At 43.3% G+C, this 22,426-nt stretch overlaps 1 protein-coding gene across 4 annotated transcripts in view; it reads left to right on the top strand.

Moving 5' to 3' along the window:
- Window positions 1-22,426, top strand: part of ETS1 (ETS proto-oncogene 1, transcription factor) — a 128,957-nt gene that overhangs the window by 74,733 nt on the left and 31,798 nt on the right. The window contains exon 1 of one of the 4 annotated variants that reach the window (XM_032167872.1): window positions 15,465-15,500. The exons of the other annotated variants lie outside the window; for them this stretch is intronic. Within the exon in view, the coding sequence (XP_032023763.1) occupies window positions 15,488-15,500 (13 nt within the window). The 5' untranslated portion in view covers window positions 15,465-15,487. Of the gene's footprint in view, window positions 1-15,464; window positions 15,501-22,426 lie in introns of those variants that run through there. 4 annotated transcript variants of the gene reach the window in all.

Below are 22,426 nucleotides of genomic sequence, written 5' to 3'. Positions count from 1 at the left end.
TCCAGCTGCTTCCGCAGGCCGAGTCTGTGGGCTGAGTGATGAGCTTATTTCATCCAATCTGTCTCTTCTTGATAGGCTGCTCTGGTCAGAAACAGTCCCTCCTGCCTTGAGAATGCATTCTGCTGTTAGCCACGGCAGCGCCTCTTCCTGACAGGCCCAGTGAGTCAGGGCCCTGGCCTGCTGTTTGCACAGAGGGAAGGGCCAGGCTTGCGTGCTTTGGGTGCCCACAGAATGGTGTGGCCCTTCTGTGGGCAGCCACTGGCTGACCCTTTGCTGGGCACAGGCTGCTTGGCAGAGTTGGAGGTGGACAAGAAACCACCTGCCTCGGCTTCCCCAGCCACCCCGGAAGCTACAAATGTGCACTGGAGTGTGGCGGCGGTGGAAGAGCGGTGCCCGCACATGGGTGTTATCTGAAGTCTCATCTGATTGATGTTATTTCTACATTTTGAGAAAGGTCTGTCACAGTTACCCTTCTCTTTCCAAAGCAGGGACCTAAGTTCAGCATGCCAGTTTTTGGGGGAAAAACAAGGAAAACGATCATTGATGACAGCGTAGAGTTTATCTACTGGTGCTTGTGTAAGCACTTCTCATCTCCACCCATCTTTTCTTTTTTCCTCGTGTTCTGTTTATTTTCTAACAGCTACTGGGTGCGAACTTTGTGCCAGTATCCTCATTATTTTGCCCCAATAGTGAAGCATTATTATTGCCATTTCATAGATGAAGAAACTGAAATTAAATGACTTGCCCAAGGTTGCAAAGCTGCTGAGTGGAGGAGTTTAGATTCAAACCCAGCTGTAGCTAACTTGAAAATTCCATGTCTGTTGTTTTCAGAATTCTCAGAAATATTTGGGTGTTTGTGGAATTTGGGGGAAATACTAAGGTCCGTTTGTGCATATTGTTTGCTAGTTCACCTTAATATTTGGCTATATCTGGTAGCATTTTACCGTTTGCCATGTGACTTCACCACATTTGAGCTCATGGTAATCCTTAGAGTTACTAATATTTTACAAATAAGGAAAGTGCAGTGCACCGATGCCAAGTTACCCTCCCAAGGTTCCAGGGCAAATAAGCGGAGAGTTAGAACATGAAGCTCCAGTCAGTTTCTCCAAATCCCCTGACATTTGAGTTCAGCCACATGCATTTTAAACATTTCTTTGATTCGATGAGTGTCTAGTACATTCACTTAAATATAATAATAATGTTACTAATAAACGTTAGCTTGAGATCAAAGTGTCAACAAGGCATTCTCTTCTCTTTTGGTGGAGGTAGATTTCACCCACATATTTTATGCATCTATGACAAGTCCCACATAGCTGGCTGATTATTGAGCTTTGAGCAGGGAGCACTGGTCACTATGCACAGATTACTATGATTACTGAGCTTGGAGCAGGTTGAACAGATCACGATGACATAGGCTCTGGAAAGGTTGTGCAGATATCCATGATTCCAAGGCACTGGCAAAATTGTTGGTAGGCTGGAAAGTTAGTTCCTTCTCAAGGAAAAAAATAGTGTGAATGATCCTATAGGTTACTAGACAGACATGCAGTTTCCCTTTGGAGAAGGTTGACTTTGGACTTTGAGAAATACATTTTTTTTTCTTTTAATCTAAAGAGATTTGAAAATAATAGATGTCCAATTTTTTGTTTACCTATTCTGAACTATGAGGCACATTGCTTTGTTCTTCTGTGCCTCAGTTTACCCCTTTTAGTAAAGGAGGTCTATTTTAATCAGTGAGAGCTTCAGGTAGCTGGAGGAATGCTTCAGTAAAAACAAAACAAAATGAAAAAAATCTTTGAATCTTAAGCTGCATGTTATGGAAAAGAACTGTACCAAGGAGGCACACAGAGATTAATGTCATCTTAGTTGAACAATTTTTTCACCCTGCTAGTTTCCATTTGGGACATAGGGTGTTTGCTGTGGCACCATGCATAGACACTGAGAGCTTAGCAGAGTTATATCAGATTATCTCTCTAAAACTATGTGTTGTTCCTTACCAAAAAACGTAAGCCCCTCTGGCTGGACCTTATTTTGGTCATTATGGGAGCCAGAGCATTCTAAGGTCAAATGACAGGTTTTTCATCTGGGAAGTATTCTTTTGGTTGCTGGTGTTTCCTTGGGAGTGGGTGTAAACCTTAAGTAGCCAGTAGTGACCTTGAGTACCTCTGGATTACTAGGGAAGAGGAGGTAGGGATGGGAAGTTGGGTGGTACACCTGATTACAGCGAGAACGAAGATAATAGTTTTAAGTTTGCTGTTTTGAATATGGGCACTAACTTTAATGCTTGCCAGGAAAATTTTATCTTGTAAAGCAAATCCTAGTGAGGTCATGCAGTGTGTCTCCTCCTCAAATTGGGGTTCAGCACTATGGCTTGGTGCCCTCCATGTACCAATAGTTTTGGGTCAGGCCTAAGGGGTCTTTGGTCTTAGCTTTGCCTGGTTTGAGTATTTTCTCTGCTGTTATCTGGGCAGGGTGGCATAGGTGGTCATCTTATTACCTTCTGTTGCCTGATGTGAGAATCAGGATACCCAAGTCTGGCTTTACTTTAAGCCACCAGATATGGACACATGTCTGCATTATCTTTGTATTCTTCTCCAAGAAGGATGCTCCTAGTGAGTGAGCTGCCTTTCTTTGAGAGAGAGTGGGAAAGTTAATGAGTTCACATTTAGAAAGTACTGTGGAGTCTTTGGTGATTCAAGGAGTGTTATTAAATTAGTGGGAGATACGATACGGAGCGGGGATGCTAAATACATATGAGCTCCCCAAGGATGACTCATGTGTGTGTGTACAGGAAATGCATCCTTGATTTCATATAAGATCAAGGGTTCAATCTTACACCTCCCTTGCCTCCTAATGGAAACCAAACATTCTTCAAAACTGCTGGATGCTTTTTTTTGTTTACATAACTGCAGTTCAGTTGGAGGAGTGAGAGAAGTGAAGCTAATATTCACAGGGTACCTACTATGTGTCAGATACTTTGCAATGTGCTTTACAGAAATACATAATCACATTCTTTAAACAATGCTTTGAGGTTGATGCCTTAATTCCCATTTTGTAGATAAGAAATTGAGTCCAGACTTAAGTTCAGATAATTTGCCCAAAGCCATAGAGTTTTCAAGTCATAAATTTGATCTTAGACCTTTCTAGGTGCCAAGGCCTACCTACTTAGACAGAATCCATTTGGAGAGAAAACTTTCTAACATTCTTCTAAGAGGGCTTGATTCTTGGCACATTCTTCTGTGTGATGTGTTCTCTGTCAGGCTTGTCATTATAAGGGTAGGAAGAACGCACTCATTTCACTTATACATATCTACCATTGGGATGTGTTAGTAGCGGGAAAGTAAAAAAAAAACCAAACATTTCACGTGATTTCCATGGTGCATTTTCAAATCCAAAGTAGACACATGAAAGGTGGCTAGCCAAATTTACTAAACTTGTGTACAGAATTGGTGCTTTGGCCCCCACTTTCCAGACTGGACAATTGAGGAATGAAGGGAGAGCTCCACCCCAGCTTGAGAATTCTCCAGGGAGGGGATGTTCAGAGGCACAAGCCTAGGGCTTGGAGCTACTTGATGCAAGAGGGACATTTGTAGAAAAGTAAACACACACACAGAATGAATCAGCATCTCCACGGTGGACATGATGTTAACCTCTGATTCAATTGGAGATTTTTAAAAATAAAGAATCTATTTCTAGATTTCTGAAGGTGTCTCTTGCAGGGAGCTTTGTGGCTTTTCCATGCCTTCCACCCATCGTCTTCTGTAATGGATGATCTGATGAAAGAACTTTGAAATTTCAGGCTGACTGCAAAGTCTCCGAAGGATCTGGGGTGCTGGGTGAACCGAACAGCGATTTAGTTTTTTTAATGAGATTGGGCCCTGGGTGACTTGCTGCTGGTTTCTCCTGGCTTTGATCAAAATGTCCGCCTGGTGGCATGGTGCAGGCAGAGAGTGATGAGCAAAGATGATGCAAGTCTTCAGTTGCCCCCAACTGCCTTGCCTTGTAAGAAAATATTTTCAGTGTTTTTATGGGAAAACAAGTTCTAAGGAAGTAATACTTGAATTTCCGAAAGCTGGCACAGAATACACACTAGGCTCCGCCTACACGAGCTAGTCACAAATCTCTTTACGAATCTTCTCTAAATTCCTGTTCTAGAGGAGCCTAAATGAAATTTGCCTTATTTAGTAATTGGTTCTTGGTTCTTATGTTTGTCAGGTGGATTTATTTATGCCACAGGCTTTTTACCATGATCTTACGACACAGAGTTTAGATAAACTCTATTTCAAATCTTTGGGTACCTAAGCCCTCTAAGACAAAAGGAGAGGGATTTACATTTAGGGTGCTTGATAGTAAGTAATTGAGTCCCTGAATCATACAGCCTCCCTTTTAGTACGTTGGTTATAATAATATTCCTCACTGGAGGCAGCAGCGTGTCTTGAAAGAGCAGAGTTTTGAGGTAAGACAGCCCTGGGTTTGAATTCAGGCTTGATCTTTACTAATTTTTCCTTAGACAAATGATTTAACTTCTATAAACCTTTCTTTTCTGATCCTTACAAAGGAGATAATAATAAAGAGCTTTCAGGGCTGTTAGGATTAGAGATAATTCCTGTGAAAACTTTTATACTTTTTCATTGCCACAGGAGCTCAATAAACCATTATCTTGTAGGTCACTAAATTCTGTACAAAAGTTCATTGCCGCTGTCGCTGTTATTACTTCAGCGGTTGTTAAAACTGTGGTTACTGTTAACCTGGTTACAGAAAATTTTCCACTTGACACCTCCATAACCAAGTGGGCCAGAGCCGTCCCTGTGGCCAGTTCAATTATTTTCAAATGCCTCTCACGCATTCTTACCAAACGTGAGTTAGGGCTTGAGTTATGATTCCAACTCTAAAGCATTATTTTATACATTGCCCTTGCCACTTCAACAAGGCAGTTTTTGGAATTGATGTTATCAGGATTTAAAATTATTTTAATTGCTGAAGTACTGTCCTCTCTGCCCTGGAGTCTTTTCTTTTCTGGGAGGTGACCTAGCCATTCAAGGTTTAGGAGAAAAACTCTATACCTGATAATACAGCCAGACAGGATTAGAACTCCCGTTCTCCCAGGTGTCATTTCCTGAGCTAGGCTGCTGCCAGGAAGGTCCAGGTCAGTGAGGACCTGGCAGCCCCCTGAAGATAATAAGATTCAAGACAGAAAAAGCCCACCGACTTTTCCTTCTTCGCCACAGCTGTCCCTCCTGTCCCCAGAAAATGGCCATCCCAGTTCTAGCAGGCTTCCCCTAAGGAAGATGTCTGCAGGAACCATGCACCTCTGGGGTTTGCTGGTTGCTGATTGCAATGGTTGATTTATAGCCAGAATCTGGCACCTAGAAAAGGGGATCCTGCGTCTTTAAACAGCTGTGCGCCACTGTGTGTAAATGTGCTTGCTAATCCAGTGACTAATTCAGTATATTATAAAGCAGCACTGAGCTGGCTGCCAAGGCAGGGCTGGATCCCAACTGGAGTGGTGTGTAAGGCTCAGAGAATTATGTCTTGAATTCTGCCACACCACCCGTCGCTGAAATCTCATCTGGTGTGTTCCCTGAACCAGCGCTGGCCTTCTGGTTCCTGTCTGCCCACTCCGCTCCCTCTCCTTCCCTCTCCCTCCCTCCATTCCTCCCTGCATTTATTTACTCATGGAGGGTGGAGCCCGGCTCGATCTGAGTCAGGGCCAGGGAACCAATCAGAGGTGCTCTGGGGCATTCCAGGGGCCAAAATTCATGATCCCTTTTGGAAAAGAATTTCCCAAAAAGATCCCTGGCATCACAGTATTGTGACTGCACCTTCCTTAGTTCCTGTGCAGTGAGCCTTCACCGCCCCCACACCCCACCGCCCTATCAGCTTTTCCTCTGTCTCCCCGCCCAGGGACTGGAGGGGGAAAGAGCCCTGTCTGATGGAGACTTCTTCCCCCTGGGAATCTTATGCATGTAAGTATAAAGATGCACATATCACTTTAAAAGAGCACTCGGCAACCTTTTCTGGGAGCATCTTTAGGGTAGGGAACTTGAGGGATTTTGTTTGTCTCCTAGAACCTGTGGCCCTTCCTCTTTAGTCCTCACATAAGTAGTCCCAGAAGTTGCAGATACCAGGTGTCTGCGTCTGGAAATGGCCCGTGCCCAGCCTCTCCCACGGTCGGTCTCCCAGTGAGCATCGCAGGGCTTCCATCTCACAAAGATTTCCAGGTGGCGGAGGTGGCTGTGGGAGATCTCATCCTCTCGTCTTCCCTTTCAGTAATGCCACCAACTGCCAGGGGCGCCATCCTGGACACCTTGCCCGCCTTCTGTCCCTCACACCCTACACCCAGGACATCTTACGTGCACTCCTTCCTGCCCCCTCCCCTAGTGCTTCTGGACCCCGCCAGTTCACTCAGTCTGCATTGCAAAACCTTCCGCTTCAGCCGTGATCCCGGCACTCGTCGTGTGTTGTGAGCATTTAGCTGTTGCTTGTGTACTTAGGCGGTGTTTGCTTCTCCCACTAGAGGGAAACTCTGCCTGAGGGATCTGTGGTGCTCATCACCAAGGTATTCATTGTTGGGCTCACAGCAGTGGGCCGGTAGCTCTTTTTCCCTCTAACATTTACTTTTTTAAAAATTGAGATATAATTGATATAACATAAAATTTACCATCTTAAAGTGTACATGTCAGTGCATTCTAGTACATTCACAGAGTTGTGCAATCATCATCAACGTCTAATTCCAGAATGTTTTCATCACTCCCAAAGGAAGCCCCATGGTCATGAGCAGTCAGTAGCTCTTTCTGAATAAAAGAATGCTGTCCAGCTGGGATGTGAGGAGACGGGCCCGTATTCCTGATCTGGAGCTTGGAGCACACACCTGGGGGAGCGCTGCATCTCCCCAATCTCAAGAGATTTTTTCGTTCCCTCCTTCCTCACCACTCAAGCCCAAGGTTTATTCTGCGGGTTCATTGGTTAGGCTCCACTGTGTAGTGAGCTAGTGTCGTCTGGACAGAGATAATGAGCGCTTTCACCAGATGCATGCAGACAGTTCAGTCCGGGGAGCTTGGGGCTGTGGTGGCTGCAATTTCCTAATGGCTTCCTGATGAGGCAGAGCCATTTATTAGCAGCGGATGAGGGCTGCACATCCCAGTCTCTCCCTTTCTCACCTACCCAGGCAGATGGAGAGTGGCTTCAGCTCCCTCCGCCTTTTGCATTGATCACTTTTTCTCTGCTCGCCACCCATTGGTTGGTCTCGCCCATTGATCTGGAGATTGGGTCTGCCTGGCGACTTACCACCCTCTTGGGCTTGCTACTGGGAGAGGCGTCTGAGGCTGTCTGCCCTGGGTCCGTGTGGGCGAGACTCTGGGGCAGCAGCAGGAACAATAGAATGCTGAAGACTGGGTGTTTGGGGCCATGAAAGAGACGCCCATTGGGAAGGAGAGGAAAAAAAATCTGTGGGGTCTAGAAGAGATCACAATAAGGTGGATCTTTCCTGGAACCCTTAGGTCTCCGCATTCCGACTGCATTTGCCTTCACAACTAGAGCTGCTTGTATTGCTTCAGGCCATGGCCTTTCTGGGGATCAACAGATAGCTTCATTACTTAGATAGATCAGATTCAACTTACTGGCCAGTGCCCCGATATTAAGTTCTGGCTTTGTCAGTGGGGTTTGTTGTATTCCCTCAACCCTATCACCATGGCTCAGTGACCCTATTTGGAATACTAGCAGTGCTAGAAGGGTAGTGGTGTAAAACCTTTAAATGATATGAGGCACTCTGCCTTTCAGTGCTTTTTAGATAAAGGTTCATAGATCACTGAAGTTAACTTCAGTCTTCACTCTTTCTGGATTGACAGGAATAGCACCCTCAAATTTCGGGGCCATCAGACACCATGGTGTCATGCTATTGGAACTGACTGTTGAAAACTGCTTGCTTAATATCCCTGGTATGCAACAGAGATCTTTGCTAGGAGGAAGCTTTTCCACCTCAGAGTCTGACCATTAGTATTCCAGACTTATAACCTGAAATAGGAGTGGATAGCATCATGAATTTATAAAATCCCATCATATTTATTAGATCTTTGGATGGCTCATTCCTCTGTGATTCTTAATAATGTGGAGAGGAGTAGTGTTAACCCAGAATGATGAACCAGGACTTGATGGTAGTGAAGATATAGGAGAAAGCCTCTCCCTCCCAGTCCACTGTTGTAAGTCAACAGCAATGGTGTAGAGGAAAAAAAAAAATCCTGAGAGGGAGCCAAGAGTTCTAGAATTAGTAACCAGTGACTTAAGGCAAGATGATGTCACCTTGAGCTTCATTTTACCCACCAGTAAAAGAAAAGGTTTGAACTAGATGACATCGAAAGCCTCTTCTAATTCTGTATTCCAGGAATAATGTAAGACCCCTGACCAATGGAAGAGCTTGGCTCCTCCTTCTCTGCACTTTTCATTCATTTTATAACTACGTCTGGTTGCAAGGAAAGAGAACATCCCTCCAGGGAGTTGTTAAAGTTTTATAGCAAATTCTGTAAATTCCTTTTTTCTGCTTTTTGGTCCTGGATAAGGCTTTATGCATCCTATAGCTATAGTGAGGGTGGGATAGAGGGACAGAGTCAGGGAAATGTGTGAACACACCAGGAGAGGACTCGGGCTGATAGTTATTGCTCCAGGCCATAAAAAAGGCCAAAGCCGAAGAGACATAGAGGCCAAAATTATAGATTAGGTAGGTCTACACAAACCTTGGGGTAAGCTCGCATGGTAGGTTTAGCAGTGAGCCTAATGGTTTAGGGAGCGTAAGCATGCTCCCTTCGAAGCTTATCTCTCTAGGCCCCTCCTTTTCAGTGCAGGAAACTTCAGCTGGGTCCCCACAATTATTGCCTAAATCCCCGAAGTCTCAGTATTTCACACTCCTCGTTAGGGGCATATATTTAGATTTACTGCACTGTGTGGGGCCTGAATTCCGTGAGATGTGCCATGTTGGGGCGGCACCATCGGTTTTTGGTGTGTTTAGCTGGCATGCTGGTATTTTTTTGGAGCCTGTGATAGGCAGAGGGACGGCCGTCTCATGTGCTTACCAACATGCTCAGCGTGGGGGTTTCTGCATCTTCTCTGATGTCAGCCTTGCTTTAGGGTAAGAATGTGTGTCTCTCTGCCTTCTCCTGACTCCTACCATGTGGTTCCCATGTGGCTCTTGTGAATTACACTGGGATGATTCAGCAGGGCCCTTAGAGAAGGGAATAATTAGTCTGTTGGGAGCAAGGGATAGGGGAGGAGTCAAGGAAGCAGTGTTTGAATGAAGTACCGTACCAGGTCAGGTGACCTATGCACCCACTTAGATCTTCACAGTTTGGTCTATTTTAGGTGGTCAAATGCTTCATCTGAATTTCAGTCTCCACCATTTGTGTAGCATGAAAGATGTACTAGTATGTTTGCTTGTTATGGGTTTGTGCACATTATCTGTTGTCCTGGTAGTTCAAGTTTATGAGCGCACCCTCCAGATGGTCTGGACCCTGAGCATCTTGACACACTTCTGAAGTTGATGAAGAGCATGTGGGGCTGGGGAAGGAACATGATGCATCCCTTTTAACCATTTCTTGGCTCCTAGGGTTCCTTGGCCCTAGCAGTATCCAGCATGTGCCTGCTCCGTGCTTAAAATTTTAAGTTATAAAACATTTAAGTGTTTGCTACTAGTTCCCTCCCAATGGGTTGACATTATCTGGGATATTGTCTATAAAATATCTTAAGCTATGTAAAGGAAAAAGAGGAAAAAAAAAAAATCTTATTTAGATTTTTATATCTCCTTACGTGTTGGTTTTCCAGGAACAAGGTGGAAAGTTAGTGACAGGAACTTGAGGCATGAGTGGAAATCTGAAGTTACTGCTCAGGGGATCTCTTTGTTGAGCCCTGAATTTCTTGCCTCTGGGAGATTCCAGCTTTGCACGTGGGATTCTTAAGGCTATAAGGTTGGACTGGATCCAGAGGGTGCAGTTGCTTACTGTTGGTTGCGCACTAATGCTAAGGGCTGTGGGCGGAAACTCACAATGAAGGCGTGCAGGAGGAGATGCCTGCAGGGGCTCACAGCCTGTGCCTCCCTCCCGGTGCCTTCCTCCCCAGCCCAGGCTCTCCTCATGTTCAGTTTGGTGTCTGTCACAGGCTAATCTACTGGTGGCTCTTTTTGGTAAGCCTATAGGAGGATTAAGGATACAAGTAACACAGTTTGGGAAGGATTAAAATTGATTATCTCTCCAAAGCCGTGTTAGAGCAAAAGACGAAATTCCAGAAAATAGAGATACCATCAGAAAGGGGCTGAAATAAAGGGAAGAAGAGATTGTCCCTGAGATGTAATGCATACATATCTGTGAATTTCAGCTCTTGTCCTCTTTATTTGTCTCCATAGAAATGAGGAGGGAACTTTCCCAGGGAAAAACTCCTTTATAGTGCTCCTAAACATGTATAATTAACAGACCTAATAAGACTGTTGTTGCAGAAACCAGAGTTGACCTCCATTGATTGGTTATTTTTTCCTTGGCATTCCCACCTTTCTGCAACCTCTGTAAAGAGAGGCCTTAATTGCTTTGGGCTGGGCAGAGCAGCAGTTACTTTTCTCATCTCTCCCTTCTCAGCAGTGGCTGTATTTTAGCAGAAGGCAAGCAAGCTTAAGAGAACCTTTAGGCTAAGAAGCAACTATACGAAGAAAAAAGAAGCCCATTTCTAAGCAGGCAGCTTTCTTGGTGACCTCATCTTCCTCCCAACTTGGGTCCAGTTGGAGCTGTGCATACGGGGCAGACTTCCAGTTCCTCCTGTCTGGGACTAACAGTGGCAGATAAAAATAGACCAAGACTTTGTCTGTAGCCATTGTTCTCTAACTGCCCATTGTTTCTAGAAGCAAAGCAATGCTGTGGCTACAGCTCTCTTTCTCTCTGCCTGTCTCCACCCCACCCCCTTTCTCTGTCTTTCTTTATTTCACTGTACAGGGGTCTGAATTCCAGCTCAGCCATTTGCACTATCAGCCACCTTTGCACTTGCCAGATGCTTAGAAACTCGATGGGAGAACTGGCTCCACAACTGGGAGACCAGCTGAATATTGTAACCTCATATTTTGATTCCAGTAATGCTTTTGTCTGAGTCTTTCCATGATATATTTGTGGTCGAGACAAAGATACGTGGATCTAATGATAGTAAAGTCAGGAGGATTTGTAACTGGTTGAGCAACTATACCCAACGGGTCTTGATTAATGTGTCAGTGTCAGAGTAATGCATGGTCTCTGACATTATGTTATGGGGATCAGTACTTGCTGGTTGCCTTTTCAACATTTTTATTAGGGGCTTAGAATAGAGAAAGATGCAGAAAGCACACTTAGTGCATTGCAGATGGTACGAAGCTGAGAATGACAGCTAATAGGACGAGCACAGATTCAAGGTATAAAAAAGTTCTTAGAAACATGGATCGAAACAAAGTGAAGTTAATATGGATAAATGTGAAGCCCTATCATGAAGTTAATAAAATTCAGTCAATAGGTACAGAACTGGTTCAGTGTCAGTTTCTATGGAGAGGTCCTGGCAATGTCCTTTGAGTGGCTTTTGTAGTTAGGCTGTTAGATCAATGTTGTCTTAGTCTGCACCAGTCAAAGCTTATGGAGTACGATGATCATCTCATTGTTCCCATTTAACTTCTGAGAAGCACGATGTTCACCTATGAACGCTTATGATGCTCTTCAGGAACGTAGGTTGAGAGGAATGCTTCTAGGTGGAGTGAGGGGAGTGGCCAAAAACCATGCCAACATGAATGGTTGAAGGAACCAAGGAGTTTGGAAACCTGGATGGAAGTGATGATAGGAGGAAGAAAGCAGGGGAAAAGCTGCCAGATAAGGACAGATTCGCTTTGTGCTGCTGATCTCTCAACCAGCAAAGCAAGGGCCGATTGATAGAACTCATAAAACGATTTAAACTCATTGTGTGTAATCATTTTTAAATAATCATTTTGGCTTATAAGTGAAATTGTGTTAGCTCAAAAAGGATGGGGCAACCAAATGTCTTAAGTGAGAAGACTTCTGGGGAAGTATGGTGGTCGTTTTTCAGGTCCTGCCCTGCCCCTGATGACCACTCATCATCAAGTACTCCTCTGTGGATCTGGAAGCTGGGGCAGGGTTTGCACGCATACTGTATTGCTTCAGTGCCTGTGGCTGCCATATTGAGAATCTTTGTCTGCTGTACTGGGAAAATGGACTTGCGTATTCTTATTTTTCATTGTGGTTTCCCTGGGTTGAAAACAGACAGTTGCACTGTGTGAATGTGTATGAGTATGCTTTTTCCTTCTCTGTCCAGATTTATTTATTAAAAGAAAAACACATCTGCATAAAAAAGCCTTAGAACGCAGGAAGAATGTCCACTTTGTTTTTCTTTCTGTAGCACCAAGACATGTGGGGTTTCAGCTTCCTCTAAGAAGTTTTTGAAGACTGGCTTTCATCTCAAACAAGACTTTTTCCCATTGGAAAAACGGTCCTTTTTTGGTTTAAAAATGTATTTATATAATGTATAAATAAATAAGAAAGTTGAGAGAGAATTTCCTTTCAAAAGTGATGAAAAAATGTTGCTTTCTGAACATCATTAATTGGGAGTCGGTCGTTGCCTCTTCCCAGGCCATTGCCACTCTGCATTCTGTTTCTTTATTCTGGTTTACAATTTTCCAATATTCCCTTTCTCTGCTTCCTCCTTTCTTCCCTCTCTCCTCCCTTCTTGGCCAGCTCTTCTCCTCTGTCTGCTCCCAGCTCCAGCCTTCTCCCTTGGCGGCTACCCCCATGGCCACTGCACCACCTTCCCAGCCCCCGTTCCTTCTTCCTTTCTCTAAGCCTTTCTTCCTTCTGCCCTTCCCAGGATAACTTTGAACGACTGAAGCCCTCACTGGAAGAGGCCTGTCTCTGTGTTTGTTTCCTGCGTGGGAGGGAGAGGCAGGCATTGAGAAAACAGTTCAAAAGTGCAGAAAAACTTTACCTCTTCCAGCCTAAATAAACGGGCTCCACTCCATTTGTTTGCCCAGATTTTTCCTTTGCCCATGGAGAAAACTCCTCATCGTACACCTTGCCCAGCCTGGCCTTCTTGGTGATTCTCAGAGCCACTCTCCCGATGCCTGTTTTACCCCCCCACCAAGTGCCAAGTGGGCCCCGAGCCGAGGTTTGACCAGGCCAGTTCTGGGTAGGATGTGCAATGGAGCCTGCTGTCGGTAGAGAGTCTCAGGGATTGAGGTTCCCCCTGCTCCAAAAAGAGCTTTTTCTAGAATGAAAATGTTGGAGAAAATGAAAAAAGAGATGTAATCATGCCCCATCATTTTTGCCTCATTTGCTTTTAATTCTGTGAATAGGTGCAGGGAGAAAACACCTGGTTTTCATGTCTGAAGATGTGGGATTGAATCCTTGTTATATCACTTTACTGGTTTGATAATCTTAGTTAAGTCACTTAAGAAACCTTTGTGAGCCTCAGTTTCCTCACCTACATGATAAAAATAATACTACATGTGCTTGTTTTGAAAAATCATACGAGAATATTCAAGAAAACACTTTCTAATAGATACAGTTCTGTTCAAATAGCAGGAATGATAATTATAGGTGGGAGTTAAGTGAAATTAAAATAAATTGGTTAGCCCAATTCACCAGCATCTGCAAGATCTCAGAGCCTCAAAGGCTGTTATGTAAACCAGAAGTAGTGGAAGCTGGGATTATAGCAAGATGTAGTTGTCAGATATTCTCCATTGTCTTCCTGGGTGGGGTTATCCTATGTCATATTGGTACCAAAAGCCTTATGATCCTGTCTTGAGAATTTTAGTGAAGGCAGGGCAGGAGTTTTCCTCATTCAGAAGTGTAAGATTTGGGAAGAGCCAATAGGATGCAATGTGGTTCTCTGCAAAGCCATGGAGACGAAAGAGCCCAACTCATTCTTTCCTCCTGAGTAATGTAGAGACCATGGCTCTGTGTTTTTCATGATAAAGAAGTCACACTGTTCTGGGACATTTAGGAACTGTAAAATATGTCATGTGGTGGGAGTCAAGTGTAATTATCTATGCAGGAAATGCTTTGAAACATGTGAAGTGCTTTGTAAATGGCTTGAAATGATCATTTAAGAAGCTTAAATGATTCTTTAATGTACCCTATCGAGGTGGTCCTTGTACACAGGAATCATAACCTCAATAGCTAAAACTTCCTTTTAAATTGCTTGAGTGTCATTAATGTAGAGGCCCATAAATGACAGTTAAAACGCAGCTTGGGTTTTGGCAGATTCCAAACACATAGAAAAGAGTTCTCAGCATAAAATTATACTTTTGCTTTCTGCCATATTGATTCTAAGGTGGAACTCTTAGGATGTTTTTGCAACCAAAAAGCATCTTAGGTGCACTGGATTCATGTAGTTCTGAAGTGTCATGGCAAACATATTTTAGATGCTTATTGCTGCAAAAAGTATTTTCCCCTTCGCAGATTGGAGGATGCAGAATAGGTAAGAAATTAGTCTATTCTGTTAGAAAAAAATGCCAGTTTCAGGGATGTCAATTTCCATTTATATCTCAGAATCTGATTTTTGCATTTGTTTTTCTTACTTTCTCGGTCTCTTATTTGTACCTGGAGAAATTGCCAGATTCCTTCTTGATATTTCTGTGAGCATTGGGAAATAAAATCTTTTTTGTCTTTTTTTTTTTTCTTTTTCTGGAGAACGGGGGTCTCGCTATATTGCCCAGGCAGGTCTTGAACTCCTGGGCTCAAGCTATCCTCCCGCCTCTTGCCTCCCTGAGAGCTGGGATTACAGACATAAGCCACCGTGCCCGGCCAATAAAATCTTTTTGTTTTAAGTCTTTATATTTTATAAGATGCTTTTCAGTATAATCAAGTAGCCAATGATTTGTTGAGCACCTACTATGTCTTAAGCTTTGGCATTTTCACACATAGGCCACTCAATCCTCATAGCATGGCGGGTAGAGCATCCTAGAGAATGAAAGCGAGCTTCATCTGAGGGGCTTTGAGACCTGGTTTGTGTACCTTCACTTGCCAGGCTGCTAGAGAAGAACACATATTTAAAAGCCTTTCCAGCAGGACACATTCATTCATGTATTTCCTATTTTAGGCCATTTGCCCAATGTTTAGGGTGGGAGATTTGAACTAGTCTAAGGAATGAGCGAGAAAATTTAGCTACAGGACCCAGGGGGCAGTTCTGCTTTCTGGCTCGGATCCTGGAACGGAAGAGCCTCTCTGGGTTTCCCTGAACACCTGGAATTGATTTGGGTTTTGCTCTGACTTCGAAACATTCGCTGAGGTGGAGGATGGTGGAGGAGGGAGGAAAGAAATAAATCCAGTGATTAAAAATAGCTTGTGCATGTCAGGTGCCTGAACGAATTTGGGAACATGCCTGCAATCCCTTTTGTCTGGCAGGTCTGAACTCTGGCGCTGCCGAATTACAACTGCTTTCATTTGTTTTTCCTGCTTCCCTACCATGTAATGGTCAAGGGCTCATTGGAACCATGTGTGAGCCTGGTGAGTCACCAAATCCTCAGGACTTCAGTGGTAATAATGTGTTAAAACTCCTTTTGGGGGATGGGGCAGGAGGTGGATGAAGGGAAGAGGGAGAAGTCTGAGGTCACTTCCTACAGATGTTCAGTGTGCTGAGCCCTCTCTACAGGCTTCTTTCTCAGGCCTGGCTGCAGGACCCGAAACCGGCTTCTCCATGCAATTTGGAGCTGCCTTGCAGGAGACCATCTCTTTTGTCTTAGGGCAGCTTCCCTCTGTGGAGAGGCATCTCCTCTGAGTTGGCACGTTGTACCCAAAGAGCGTGCTTTCCCCAGTGGCTGTGTGCATTGGCAGCAAACCGAGATACTGTAACTTGAGACTGGCTTGCATTTTTGGTCAGTCAGGTCACTGGAGGGTGAATTGGGGATTTTCTATGCAGCTTCTTCTCCCTTCTTTGCAGTGGTTTTTATTGGCTAGTGACTTCGAAAGGGTTAGGTATTAAAAGAAGTTCAGAAACCCAGTTGTATGTTTCCTAACTCATATGAGTCTGTTCCAGGTCTCATGGTGTCCTATTGTTTGGGACAATAATAGACAGTTTGGTTGGGATGGGTGGCCTCAGCATGGGCACTGAGTCATTTATTGCTTTGCTCTTGCTGGAGCCGAGTCCTGCGTGTCCCCCATTGTGTTGTCACATCATTGGGTTTATGAAAATACAGCCAAGGAGCTGAGGAGGGACACTTGTCTCCCTTCTTTGCATTAACCTTAGCCAGAAGCTTTGTGGATTATAGCACCTCCCTAAGCTGGAAGGCCTGCCTGCCCGGTTTCTAGTGCCTATCACAGGAATCACCACTCCCTCCTACTCTACTTCAACCCTGCCTTTGTATGAATGAGAGAGGGCAATAGAGACTGTCTTTCTTTGAGATTCCTTTGCACATTCTTCTGAGATCATTAGCTTTTTTATCAGGAGATTCCTCTTGGAGACCAATGACCACTCTCCAGGGGTCATCAACTTCAGAAGCAGAGCTGTCAGTGTGGCTGCAGCCATTTCTCTATTTGCATTGGTCTGAAGGGGTAAAGACACCTTATCTCCTAAACCGGGACTTGTTGTCGGCAGTTTGGCAATGATCTTACCTTTCACACTGCCCTTCTGTGCTGGCCAGAACTCCAAGCCTTTTTATTTGTTTTGTACACTTTAGTTACAGTTGTAAGTTCTGGAGAATGTTGACCATTAAGCGGAAATATCACTGCAGCCTTCTGCTTGTAAGAAGTGGAAGTCCCTGGAACTGGCTTACCATCTTGATTTGAAATCATCTCTCTGTGATCCAACATTGGCACTTTCCAGATCATGACAGTGTTGCTTTGAAAGAAGTTCTGTGGTTCAAGTGGGCCAATGCATGAAATACAGACCTAGATTTAAGCATGAGAGAAAGTAACTTGAAGCCTTTTTTATTTTTTCCTTGAGTTTATTTGCCTCTTTTTAAACTTTAACTCTATGATCTCCCTTTATCTAAAAATTATCCTTGTGACAATGAAATATTTGTGGGTGAAATGACTTGTTGTCTGGGATTCGGTGTATAATTCTTCTGCATGTGTGTATGAGTGTGCATGTGTGTGGAAGATGAAATAAAAATGGGTAGTATTGATAAATTTTGAATAGAGTTTCTCTCTACTTTTATGTATGTTTGAAAATTGCCAAATAAAAAATGTAAAACTCTATGAGGGATATAGACACCACCTATGAACAGTCCTCTTTTAAAAGTGAATTGAGTAAGTGACTTATCCAGTGTGTCTACACTAATGGCATAAGTGAAATCAGAACCCATGGAATTTGATCAACAAGTTGTCAACAATGCATGCCCCTCTCTCTCTTTTTTCTTTATCTTTAGAATCCTATCTTTCAGTTTGGAGAACTGTTCTTTTATCCTCTCCATGTGGACCAGAAGGTTTATTCTTGGTTTACTTTTACTTTAAAAAATATATTTCAGTAAGCCTTTATGTAATGAATTAAACTTCTGTTATATGCAAAGTTGCCCATTAGGTTGAGTCAGGGTTGCACATGAACAGAGAAGGAAGCCAGGTTTTCACTTAACCCATTTGCTTCATATGGAAGGAAGCCTCACTTGCCTGGGTGCCAGGAAAGGAAAAGATTATAGTTGATTCTGTAAATGGCTGTTAATTATGTCCTTACGGGGCTAGCTGTATGAAACCCTGGGTTTCTTGGAATAGTTTTAAGTTTTTAATCACTCCTAAAATCTTTTAAAATAAGAAAGGAAAAGTCCCATTTTTTTTTTCTCAGCTCTGAAAATGTTAGTTTTCCTGGATATCTGATCCATTTCTGTTTGCAGTAGAATAGAGAGAAAGACCCTGAATTTTAAGAGTTAGAAGACTGGCTTCTAGCCCCAGCTGGTCCCTCTTGGCCTTGTGACTTTAGATCAAGCTCTTGATCTCTCAGGGCCTTGATTTCCTCATCTGTGAAATGGGGACCTTGTGATACCTTTCCAGGCCCCTCAGCAGTTTTATGTTTAGAGGATATTTTGGAATAGTGTATGTGAAGAGTCTTGGCAAACTGTAAAGCATTCCTTAGGTATAAGGCATATTATTCTCTCTTAGTATTTCTTTCATGCTGCTATTGAGTGTGACCATACCCGACACACATGACTGGTATCATAATCTGATGGGGTTGGGCCCAGTTCAATGGTCATGCAAAACTGGGACGTGCACCTTGGGTTTCTTGTCCTTGGCTGTATCCCTCATCTCCTAACCCTAGGATCCCAGACGCTCCAGTCTTCCCATGATCATTGATTGAGAATGGTGAGAACATGAACTTGTGAGGTCAGTAAGGCCAGATGTCTTGAATTTCTTGCCAAACGAAAGCCACCTAGTGTTTAGATTCTGTGTACCATTGTTGGTAAGAGCCATTCGGTTTCAAAGAACTGAAAAGAATGGTATGAAAAGACACATGAAACACGCTGGAAGGTTCTTGGAAACTGAACAGCCCTTAACTTTGAGTTACATGTAAGTGAATGGAAACCCTTGTTTTACATTTCACTTGAAACATCTATGAGGTGGTTCAGGGTTAGGCCACAATGAAAAATGAGCAGATGTTTCCCTGCATTCAAAATGCCACTAGCTTATTCTTCTGTAGATTCAGGGAAAGCTACCTGCTCGCTTCTGTCTAAATACTGTGCAATCTCTTGCAATGGTTATTTAATCACCAGCTTCTGCACAGCTGTCCTTTCAGAGGTCTAGGGGAATTCCTATAAATATTAACTGAAATTTGGTGTCCCAAGGAATAATCAGTGGGCAGGAAATATAATATAATTGCAATATATTTATGTCCTCATTTCCCAGTGCATCGTGTTTACAATCTCCACTGTGTTGGCATAGTCTTTCTCCAGGCCGGATTCTCAGCATTTTGAAACAAATATGTTATTTGAATTTAAGATGTTATAATTATTAGCACAAAGGAGATTTCAGTATTTTTCCATAAAATATAATTAGTTAATGTTTTTGGACGTAGTGATTAACTTCCAGACACTGATTCTAAAATTAGAAATATTTCGTACCTAATGTAAAAATATTATAATCGGTGATGAAGTAAAGTATTTTAAGAGTAAAGAGATATCTGCTTAGGCTAAGTCATGTCAGATTTTTCACCCGTGGAATGATTTTATTATTGTTTTTGATGAGTATAATGAACAGAACTGCTACAATCTGCAAACAACATAAAGGGAATTTTTGAATTAGTATTTTATATGATGAGTTTATTTTCTATTTAATATACACTTTTGAGCATGATTAGTCGTCATTTAAGAGCAGTACTCACACAACTGAAAAAGACAATCTTTGCCAACTGTTCACTTACTTATAGAAGGGAGTTTGACTTTTTTTTTTTTTAAACTACAATTCCACACTTTATAGGATGAAGTTCTGACTTTTATATCTGAATCGTTTGGCTCCAAGGACAATGCTGTGCCTTCTCTGGAGCTGATCAAGTCCAAATGCAAGTGTCCTAAGTGGACAGGGATGGTTTCCCCCAGCTGGGATGTGAACCCTTTTTTAAAAGAGATCTAGCACTTGAGTCTTACAGCCAGAGGGACAGAGCCAGGCACCTCTGATGGGGCCCCAACAGCACGTGGACCGGGCTTGTGGAGATGGCATTGAGGTGGAAAGGCAAAAGTAATTCTAGCTACTTTCCTGGGAGAGAACAAGTGAGAACCCAGAAATGCCTGCCCCCTGACAGGAAGTAGAAACCTACGTGGAGAATTGTCAGCTCAGCAGTCCTGTCCAGACCACACTGCCAGGGCGTGTGGAGTTATGGGAGGCAGACTCAAGGAACTTCTTTTTCAGGCTTTCTGCTGTCGTCCTTGGCTGTTACCTCACACTGGCATCCCACTGTCCCAGCTTTCATGTTGAGAAGATTCTGGGGCCTCCTAGTCAGTCTCATCCTTCAGTTCCCGCTACAGCAGAACCACTGCTTGTTCGTTTGGCCTGGCCTGTGTTTTCCACATGTGTTGTCCTGGCCATTTTCCGCCATCAGTAAGGTCCTTTTCATCAAGTCATAAATCTAATGGAGGGAACAAACACACACAACAAAACCCACACAGTTCAAGTTAATGAATTTGTGTTGGATGTGGGTGAAGGGAGGAAAGTTGCTTCAAATTTGGAAAAATTTAATTCACTTAACATTTGTTGATCGACTTGTGTGTTTAGCCGTGTGCTGGGAGCTGGGGCTGCTACAGTCGTTTCTTCTCTCAGAAGCAATACTCTCTGGTTAACTAGAGAGCCCTTTTCTCTAAAGTAAAACTGATTTCTACTCTAAGGGAAGACATTTCTGGACCTGCCGCTTAGCTGTTCTTGGAGGTGTAGAGTGGGGATGGATGGGGAGCAGCCATGTGTTTCTTAGTGACTCATTTGATGATTACTCCATCGTTTGAAGGGCTGGATGTTATGTAATCAATGTTCTATCCCCTCTCCCAATTACTTCCCTCTAACAATCTGGGATTTTCCATCATTTTGTCAACCTTCCTGGAGACATGTTGATTTTTTCCACTAGATTTTTTTGGGCATGTCCCAGGGCAACCTAAACTTACCACTCCCTGGAACTTCAGATTCCTCGTCATTGGCAAGGCCTGGAAGAGCAGCTAGGGAGCCCTTCTGTTCTTCCAGGGCACAGACTGGACTCTAGCAGTTTCCTGACACTATCACTAAAAGCAAACGAGAGAAAGAGCCACCTGTCCTTCTTTTATGCAGTGTAATCTCCACTTAGTTCGACATTCAGAGGCAATATATTTGCTCCTTTCTTCAGAGATTTATCCTATGCTTAATTTCATTCAGCCCATAACACATTGTTTGTGTCCAGGGAGTATTTTTTAACCAAGCGAAATTTAGGAATGGCCAGTTGAAGAATTTCTGTAGTAGCCTTGCCTGGAACTTAGTCATTTTATAAGTCAGTCTCATGGCATACACTGAAGATTCAGGTTTCTAGAAATCACTTTGGTAAAGTGTATCACTGTCAAAAGGTAACAGGAAAGCTAGTAGGGATTCTCAGCTCATTTCTTTGCTTATTCACTTTTTGTGGGAAATTGTGCCTGAGATGAATTCAGAAGATGTTTACGTTCAGCTGTATTTATGTACCAACACTGTGAACGTGGTCCGCAAATACAGGAGGATCTGGATGGACATAGCAGAGATTAAGGTGCATGTGGGTGTAGCAAATGATGATACATTTGCAAATCTGCAGGCTGTAATGCCTCACTCTTCTTCACTACTGACACTAACCAAGCTTTATAGATTTTTCATCCCGTATGCACTTCAAATTGGCTCACTTATGTTATCTGCCTTGCCACTTTTGTAGTCAAAGCCACCATCCTCTCTCACCAGGACTGATGCAGTAACTTTCTAAAATGTCTTGCTCATCCATTCATGCTCACCCCCTAAACCACTCTTTACAGAACAGATAAGGTGATCTTAAAACAAAATGATCTTTTTTCAGTTGATGCTGATGTCCCTGCTCTGAGGACTACACTTTGAGAACCACTGATCTGGAGTATTCTTTTCTTCCTAAATTCTCATGCATCCTTCACATCTCAGGTCAAACATCTCTCTTCTTCTAATGGAGGCCTTTCCTGTTTCCTTCAGACTTCTAGGAATTCCTGTTGCACATTAACGTTGCATCATGTACTTCTCCTTTGAAGCCCTTATTAACACTGCATTTGAACATTTAACTGTGTAGATAGATTTTTAGTGGCTGAATCTACTGCAAGAATCAGATAGCTAGCTTCTGTAGAGACTATTTCTGTGTTGTTTCTTTAATTCCTTGCACAAAGCAAGTGCTAGATAATCATTTGTTGAATGAATGAATATTGTTATTTCATTTTCATAGGTAACTGAAAGCATGTAGTAACATTAATACTCTCGGTAAATGTGAAAGATAAGCAGGGACTGTGTATAAACTAGTAGAGGTGTTCAGGAAGAGTAAACATATTTGTTTGTCAGGGATGCAGGACATTTTAGGCCTAGCACAATGTGGAAAGCCCCTAAATGTTGTCTGCTCATGCTGGCACAGTGGCTCATGCCTATAATCCCAGCACTTTGGGAGGCCGAGGCAGGTGGATCTCTTGAGGTCAGGAGCTCGAGACCAGCCTGGCCAACATGGTGAAACCCTGTCTCTACTAAAAATAAAAAAAAACTAGCTGGACATCATGGCACATGCCTGTAATCCTAGCTACTCAGGAGGCTGAGGCAGGAGAATCGCTTGAACCCAGGAGGCAGAGGTTGCAGTGAGCTGAGATCACGCCACTACCCTCCAGCCTGGGCGACAGAGTGAGACTCTGTCTCAAAAAAAAAAAAAAAAAAAAAAAAAAATTGCCTGCTCTGGTGCTCTGGGGAGGATGCTAGCACAGTTGTTTCTCAGCTTGCCTTCTTACAGCCCATTTGTAATGTTTTATGAT

Source organism: Hylobates moloch, unplaced genomic scaffold (assembly GCF_009828535.3).
Source record: "Hylobates moloch isolate HMO894 unplaced genomic scaffold, HMol_V3 SCAFFOLD_11, whole genome shotgun sequence".
NCBI lineage: Eukaryota > Metazoa > Chordata > Mammalia > Primates > Hylobatidae > Hylobates > Hylobates moloch.
The sequence above is the reverse complement of the archived record's forward strand: the minus strand, read 5'-3'. Positions and strand labels throughout refer to the sequence as shown.